Raw genomic sequence first — 8,863 nt, 5'->3', positions numbered from 1 at the left:
AACGGATACTACAGCCTGTCAGTGCAGGTCCACGTCTTCGTATAGCCCTCATATAACGGTACCTCCCGATATTCGGTATTTTGATGATTTAAGCGACATTATTCACCGATGTTTTTGAAGTTTCGCATTTAAATATTATGATAAAAGTTGCCTATGCAGGTCCGCTTCGTCGTATTTTTATCAGTTTTTATTTTTTGAAAATTGCCAAATTTTGTTCCAAATAGTGGAGGGTATTTAAAGTTCGGTCTGGCCGAACTTACAACTTGTTTGCTTGTTTTGCCATAGCTTTTATTTGGACTGACTGTAGAGTGCAACAAATCTACTAATCCATAATAACAACATTGGTAAATGGTTCGTTTGAATCCATCAATTCTGGATGTAATATAATCTTGAAAGTAAAAACTGAATATTGTTGCACATTTTGTGTGTTGTTGTTTGTTTTCAAATAGCGACATTGGTGCAGATGATGGTATCTCACGATCGCGTTCATCCAACAAGTTACTAACGGCGTTAGTAATGGTAATGATGATGGAATTGATGTATCGATCTTGTCAGCTATTACACATACAACTCATCCATTTTATGGATATTATCGGCTGGTTTTACTGTCTCCAACGAGCTTTGGTGTTACGTTGCTGGTAGTACAGACTTACGGCTTGTGTTGTTCTTTTTATTGTGGGCGCAGATTTATAATCAAAAAAATATTACTTTTATATTTCGATGAAACACACACAGGCAGACTCAGCACCATGACGGAGAGTCTAGCGGATAGAGACCCCGCCCGCCTATCTTTGGTCAGTTATACACACACACACCCGTTGAATGACATTTTTGGCATGAACTTGCCTTGGTTAGCCGGTGGTATCTAGTGTCTTACATATGTCTATCATTACGAGCGAGTGCGTCTTCGAGTTGTGCTGCGGACTGAACTGAACAGGCCCATTTATTAGCAAATACCTACCTCTGGCTGTATGGCTGGCTGGCTTACTTCTTTGTCTTCTTTGACGCTTTAACGTCATAATCTTCTAACTGTTGAGCATCTAACTTGTGAACTTTTGGCGATGGACTGACTGACAGACTGGCTGCCATGGCTTTGGCTAGTTATTCTGAATTTTTGAATTCAACTATAAATGCGTGCGCTGCCAGCCAAACACTAAACAGTTCTAATTGTACCAGCGGCAACCACAGTTGTACGCGGCGGATTTTGATTTCCTTTTCGTTGCTTCGTTCAATTTGCATATTTTGTTGAAAATACCTGAGATTCGCACGGAACACAAACGAATAATAATTTAAACGCGAATTAAGTGAAGAAATCGGAAAAAAATCCCATCAACAATTTATTAGCCATAGAAACGCAGCGGAGGAAGCCAAAAGGTGCCATTCAAAATGGTCAGTGTACGTTTGTGAATATTTGTCTAAAATGTTTCTGACATTAGTGAACTGAACGCAGCAGATCCATTAATAATTAAAAAAAAAAAAAGTTGAATAATAAATTTGATTGTGGCAAATGATGATGTGTCTCAGTTGTCCTTGGAGAAGTTTAATGTGTGCTTCGTATTTTTTGTTTTGCTTTTTTTTTGCATGAACGTGAGAAAAATTTTATCCAAGTGGCAAAAGCTTAACAAGGATCAAGGCAAACCTTTTTTTTTATGATTGATAAATGTTAATATCGGCAATTGTAATAACAATGTGAATGTGTGTGATTCAGATTTATGGTTTAATGCTGTGAAGCCTTTTTTATGTGATATCTCGAATAATAACATCGATATAATGAAAAAATCCCTCCCTAAATAAAAACCAAGTAAAAAGGGCGTTAAAATGCTTAATTATTGGGAAATCAGTTGTCTTGAGATCGGTGGAATTGAAGTGATGGGACCCCTATGTCAAAACCTTTAAAAATACCATTCAGTTGAAAATATGTGGTTTGGACTTTTCAAATACCTATTATTTGGGGACTGGCGTTATATTCCAAAAATGTCGACCTTCATTCAACAGTTATTGCAAAGGATGTTTTCTACTCGATGAGATTTTAAAATTCCAATTCCAGCAACTATGGCTGTATCGACTTGTGGTCAACAGGTGTCCCTAAATGAACGGTCTAACCTAAGCATATATCAAAATGCGGACAGGTTGTAAACAAATTTTGCGATCTGAATTTTTTCCAGTAAAAATCTAACACGTTAAAGCACTCTGAGAGCACAATTTTTAATTTTTTTTTTAATTTTATTGAAGGAAAGCAAAAAATGTCGGAAATAGCATCACATTTTAAAATAAGTTTAGATTTGTTCGAATTGGCACGAATTATGGCCTTCAAACGGCCTATAAAACCATCACACGCTGCCTGAATGTTGCTCTGCGGTATTTTGGTCCATTCCCGGCGAAGCGTTTGCTTGAGGTGATCGACACTTTGGTATTTCTTAAGTGCCAACCTTGTTTTTCAAAATACCCCAGATACAATAGTCCAACGGATTGGAATCCGGAGATTTTGGTGGTCATTGTGCGCTGGAAATGGAGCGACGGACCTCATTTCGTAACCATTCTTGGTTGGCGCGTGCTGAGTCCTGTTGGAATGTCCAAGGTCTGCGGCCAAAATGTTTGCGTGCCCAAGGCCCTCCCTTTTACACCCTCCAGAACATTTTCGAACTATAAAACCGTCACACGCTGCCCTAATGTTGCTCTGCGGCATTCTGGCTCATTCCCGGCGAAGCGCTTGCTTCAGGTGATCGACACTTTGGTATTTTTTTAAGTGACAACCTTGCTTTCCAAAATACTTCAGATACAATAGTCCAACGAATTGGTATCCGGAGATTTTGGTTGGCTGGAAATGAAGCGAGGAACCTCATTTTGTAACCAGAATATTTAATTTTATATTCGGCCATTTATTCTGATGCCCCGGTCTATTAATACGAGCGGAGAGCGACCATCGGCTGTTATGGCGGCCCACACCATCACCATGGCCGGCGCTTGAGTTCTGGTGGCCAACCGAAGGTGCACATTTTCAGCTGACCTCTTTGGCAAGTAAACATGAGCATTCTGCTTGTTTACAAACTGCTGGACAACGAATGTTTTCTCATCGGAGAAAACCAATTTCGGCAGTTCACCACTTTCGTCCAAACGAAGCAACTCTTAAGCTCTTTTGGGTCTATTTTCTTTCTGTTGTGGTGTAAGTTCTTGGACTTTTTGGAATTTCAATGGCTTTACCCCGAGCTCATTTTTCAATATTAGCCGAATGGAATATTGCGATATGTTCAGCTCACGAGCCATTTTTCGGTCACTGTGACGCGGGTTTCGATTTTTTTTTCGCTTCTTTACTTTTCGAACCATTTTTGCTGATGTTGCTGTTTTCTTCCGTCCACTTCCTTGAGGTCGGACTACGCTACCAGTATCATGGTAACGAGCGATGGTACGAGACACAAAAGATTTATTCACTTTTAAATTCTGGAGTGCTCTAACGATAGCCACTTGTGGTTTTCCAGCCAAATATAAAGAAATCACACTGTCACGCTTGAATTCCATCACGAATAACTTTTTTTCTGGAAAATTCTTACCAAAATGCTTTTTTACGCTGGTAAACAATATAATGAGCTGACGCTGGAATAATTTTCACAGCTGTCGAACGAGTGGCTCAGAAATAACAGCAGTCTGAAATTGCCTGCAGTTTTTTCATCTCACCCTGTATATTTTCGGCTTTTCGATTCCCACTCTAAATTTTCAAACAGCAATTCAAAAAGAGTGAAGAGTAAATCACTCCCTCTTGTGAGCAAGTTTCGCTCCCAAGAGAAATTAAGAAAATCTGTGCTCTGAGTAGGACATAGTAACATGATAGCTTTCGTCTGATTGGTCGGTATGCCAAGCTTAAAGGATTATAATTATCTAATTCTACCCTACACTACATAGTGCTAAGGGTATTATGTCTTTGAGCATTTGTTTGTAACATGGAGAAGGAAGCGAGATAGACCCATAGTTACTTTTGAGGATCTTCATAGAATCACTTTTTGAGCCGATTTATGCATCTCAGTCCGTCCGTCCGTCATTGTATGCTTGTGAACAAAATGCAGGTCGCATTTATTATCCGATTGAGTTGAAATTTGTCAAATAATATTTGTTTGGCCCAATGCGAACCCCAACCGATTTCTGGTTAATTGTGCACCAAAAGTACTGAAATTTGGAACTTCGACTGAATTCAGTCTAAAAGCAAGTACATCGAATTCGGAGAAAATCGGTTCGGATATAGCTCCCATATATATGTTTCATCCGATTTGGTGTTGAAGTCCCTTACATTTGTAATTTGCATTCGACAACAATGATATTTGAAACCAGATATCTTATAGAGCTCGGAAATACCTTTGCCAAATTTAATAGGGAACGGCTAAAATTTGGATGCAGCTCCAATATATCCTTAATCCGAATTCATATTTATTGTGCCATTATATGGCTAATATCAGTCAAAATGGAGTGAATTTCGGGATGTACGTTTCCATTTTGTGGAACTCGGCTCCGATATATGTTTTTTAATATAATCCTTTTCGAAGTGATATCCTACACTATAAAGCAATCTTATTTGGTATTAAAGATTAAAATCCGTCTCCGTCAAATTTAGTGAAAATCGATTTAGAATTGTATATGTCTCCCATATATTAGTTCCCTCTGAAACCAAACTGTAACTTCTCTAAAGCCAAATATTGATAGGTGGCATGATCTACTTCAAATAAATTCTTTGTTATGGGAGCTCTACTAATGCATAGTGGTGTAGGGTAGCGTATAGTCGGCCCCGCCCGACTTTTGACCTTTCCTTACTGGTTTTGCTATTATTTCTTGTCTCATATTCTAAACTGTACGGGTAATATCTGCTAGTATGTCCAATTATTTTTCATTTTCAGAAAGCGTAACTCCATGTAAGATTTCGAGACGTTCGGCTCATGGCATGACCTTTTGATTTCAATTTAAACAAGTAAAAAAGCTGTAAGTTCGGCCGGGCCGAACTTTTAATACCCTCCACCATTTGGTACAAATTTGGCATTTTCTAATAAAAAAAATCCGTTAAAAATTCTGTTAAAATCTTAAGAATACCGAATGCTTATACGACGACGTGGGGCAGCATGGGCAACTTTTGTCATAAGTTATTACACTATTTAAATGCAAAACTTGAAGAAAAATCTGTTTATAATCTAGCTAATATCATTAAAATACCGAATATGGGGGGTACCGTTATATGGGGGCTATACGAAGACATGGACCTGCACAGACAATTTTCTGGCATGGGCTGAAGTATCCATTCCGAAATTCACATGCGAAATTTGAAACAATCCCGGTAAATAATGTCGCTAAAATCATCAAAATACCGAATATCGGGGGGTACGGTATATGGGGGCTATATGAAGACGTGGACCTATATGGCCCATTTTCTGTTTTATGCTGCAGTATCTATTACGAACTTCAAACACCAAATTTGGAACGATTTCGCTGAATAATTTCGCTAAAATCATTAAAATACCGAATATCGGGGGGTACCGTTATATGGGGGCTATATGAAGAAGTGGACCTACATGGCTCATTTTTTGACTTAGGATGTAGTATCCATTACGAAGTTCAAATACCAAATTTTAAACGATTCCGGTAAACAATGTCGCAAAAATCATAAAAATACCGAATATCGGGGGGTACCGTTATATGGGGGCTACACGAAGACATGGACCTGCACAGATAATTTTCTGTTTCAGGCTGTAGTATTCATTACGAACTTCAAATGCCAAATTTGAAACAATTCCGGCGAATAATGTCGCTAAAATCATAAAAATACTGAATATCGGGAGGTACAGTTATATGGGGGCTATATGATAACTTGGACCTACATGGCCCATTTACGAACTTAACCTGCCTACTGGCAAAATATACATGTGTGCAAAATTTTAGCCTTCTATCTCAATTTGTTCGAAAGATAGCGTGATTACAACAGACAGACAGACAGACAGACAGACGGACAGACAGACAGACAGACAGACACACAGACAGACAGACGGACATGGCTAAATCGTCTTAGAATTTTACGCTGATCAAGAATATATATACTTTGTTGGGTCTGACATGAGTATTTCGAGGAGTTACAAACGGAATGACAAAATTAATATACCCTCCATAGTATGGTGGAGGGTATAAAAAATTAGGTCGAAAATACACAAGAGCTTGATACATCTGAAAGTTTTATCCGCCATTTCCAAAAAAATTATTTTCTTTTGATGGACATTTAAAAATATGAACAAAATTTTGGCACATCTACAGCTTCAGTTTAGGATATCAAGAGTCATAAAAATTACTGAATTTCTCCTCTGTGACTATCCTAGGATGACATTTTACGGAAAATTCCATGTGACGAACTTTTATCAAATTATGAAATTGAAATTGTTAAGAAATAATATTTAATTGAAACTTCAATACATTTCTCCTCTCACTTACAGAAATGTGTGCTCGCTCTAGTCGCCCTGGTGGCCTGTGTAGGTGCTGATGTCTCTCACCTTGCCGGCAACTCCTACTTGCCACCACATTCCGTATCGGCTCAATCACGTACCGTTTCATTTTCGCCCTCATCCGGATACACAGCAGGCAATGTGGTGAGCGGTAATGCCTATTCCGCAGCAAATGGTGGTTTTAATGCAGGAAAAACTGGTTTCTCATCTGCCACTGGAAATACTGGTTATTCAACTTCATCATCTCGTGGATTTAATTCGGGTGCATATCAACAGCAGCAACAAACAGGTTTTGGTGGTGTCGCCAGCGGTTACTCAACCGGTGCTAAACAGGCTTATACTGCTCCGGCTGTCCAAAAGACCTTTACATCCCAAACATATAGCGCACCAGCGGCTGCTGTCAAACAAAGTGTGCAACACACCTATAGTGCTCCTCTTACCCAACAGACCTATAGCTCCCAAAAGACCTTCTCCGCTCCCAGCGCCCAACAGACCTATTCTGCACCTGGTAAATCTTATAATAGTTATCAATCTTATACTTCATCGGGAGCTGGAAGTCAAAAAACTTTTAACGCTCCAGCTGCCCAAACTGTTACTTATTCAAGCAATTCTGCTCAACAAACCTACTCTGCCCCTGCTGCTCAAAAGATAACCTACTCGGCTCCGGTTGTACAACAAACCGTGTCCGGTCCTGGTAAATCCTACAACAGTTATCAATCCTATACGGCCCCTAAATCGTTCACCACTTCAACGGTTCAAAAATCTGCCAATAATGTTGATAGAAACTATTTAGCTCCCAGTTCGCAGCAGAGCTATAAATCGACTACTACTACACAAAGTTATACTGCTCCAGCCATTCAAAAATCCACTTTCACAACTGGAGGTAGCCAACAATCTATAGCTGGACCTGGTCAATCCTATAACAGCTATCAGTCGTATACAGCTCCAGCTGCTCAAAAGACTTCCTTTAGTACTTCTCAACAAACTTCTGGCGGTGCCTCAAAATCCTTCCAATCTTATACTGCTCCTGCTAGTACGAGTCAAAAGGTAACTTACACATCAGGAAGTACTTCCCAGCAAGCCATTGCGGGTCCTGGTAAATCCTACAATAGCTATCAATCTTATACTGCTCCTGCTAGCCAAAAGACAACTACTTACACAAGCAGCTCTCAACAAGCCAATGCTGGACCTGGTCAGTCTTATAACAGTTATCAATCTTATACCGCTCCAGCACCGCAAAAGGTAACCTACACCAGTGGCTCACAACAGACCAGCTCGGGACCCGGCCAGTCATACAACAGTTATCAATCGTACACAGCTCCTGCCAGCCAAAAGGTTACTTACAGCGCTCCTGCCACAGTTCAGAAGACCTACACCTCTACTTCATCCCAACAATCTTATACAGCTCCTGCTCCCCAAAAGGTCACCTATACCAGCAGTTCCCAAAAAACCAGTTCCGGACCTGGTCAATCATACAACAGCTATCAATCTTATACTGCTCCTGCTGCTCAAAAAGTCACCTACACAAGTGGCGCCCAACAGACTGTTGCTGCTGCTGGACCTGGCCAGTCTTATAACAGTTATCAGTCCTATACTGCTCCTGCCACACAAAAGGTTACTTACAGCGCCCCTACTGTCCAGAAAACCTATACAACCAGCTCTACTCAACAAGCCTACTCTGCTCCAGTTGTTCAAAAATCCACATTCACAAGCTCTAGCGGTTCGCAACAATCCTTTGCTGGACCTGGTCAGTCTTATAACAGTTATCAGTCCTATACTGCTCCTGCAACACAGAAAGTAACTTACACTGCTCCTGCTGTCCAAAAGACCTTTACATCCTCCTCGACACAACAAGCCTACACTGCTCCAGCTGCCCAGAAAACTACATTCTCAAGCTCTAGCGGTTCGCAACAATCCTTTGCTGGACCTGGTCAATCATATAACAGCTATCAATCTTATACTGCTCCTGCAACCCAGAAAGTAACTTACACTGCTCCTGCCGTCCAGAAGACCTATACAACCTCCTCGACACAACAAGCCTACACTGCTCCAGCTGCCCAGAAAACAACATTTGCAAGCTCTAGTGGCGCCCAACAATCCTTTGCTGGACCTGGTCAATCATACAACAGCTATCAGTCTTATACTGCCCCAGTTTCGACAGGAGCAAGTGGAGCTGCATACACCGCCTCCTCGTCTTCATCGTCAGGCGGTACCAAATATGCCGCCGATGGTGGTTACATCTATTAAATTGTGATCTGTTATTTTTTTGAATTTTTTCTCTCAAATCTGCGACAAAATTCGAATTGTTATACGAATTAAATAGGAATACTATCTATCATTCGGAATATTTCTAATCTATGTTACGGAATGTTAATTGGTATATCTTACAAACAAAAAAT

The 8,863-nt window shown here is 40.2% G+C and overlaps 1 protein-coding gene across 2 annotated transcripts; it reads left to right on the top strand.

Moving 5' to 3' along the window:
- Positions 1-975: 975 nt before the first annotated feature.
- On the top strand, positions 976-8,863 carry LOC131801943 (uncharacterized). Of its 2 annotated transcripts, none has more exons than XM_059121077.1 (2): positions 976-1,395; positions 6,456-8,863. In XM_059121077.1, the coding sequence occupies exons 1-2, from the start codon at positions 1,387-1,389 to the stop codon at positions 8,709-8,711; spliced, it is 2,265 nt and encodes a 754-aa protein (XP_058977060.1). In that variant the 5' UTR covers positions 976-1,386; the 3' UTR covers positions 8,712-8,863. The 2 variants fall into 2 exon arrangements, with proteins under 2 accessions (XP_058977060.1, XP_058977061.1); XM_059121078.1 differs by having other exon boundaries at positions 978-1,389; positions 6,456-8,862.

The sequence above is a fragment of the Musca domestica genome, unplaced genomic scaffold (genome assembly GCF_030504385.1).
Source record: "Musca domestica strain aabys unplaced genomic scaffold, Musca_domestica.polishedcontigs.V.1.1 187, whole genome shotgun sequence".
Taxonomy (NCBI): Eukaryota; Metazoa; Arthropoda; class Insecta; order Diptera; family Muscidae; genus Musca; species Musca domestica.
Note: the sequence above shows the minus strand (reverse complement) of the source record. Positions and strands in the feature narration are given on the sequence as shown.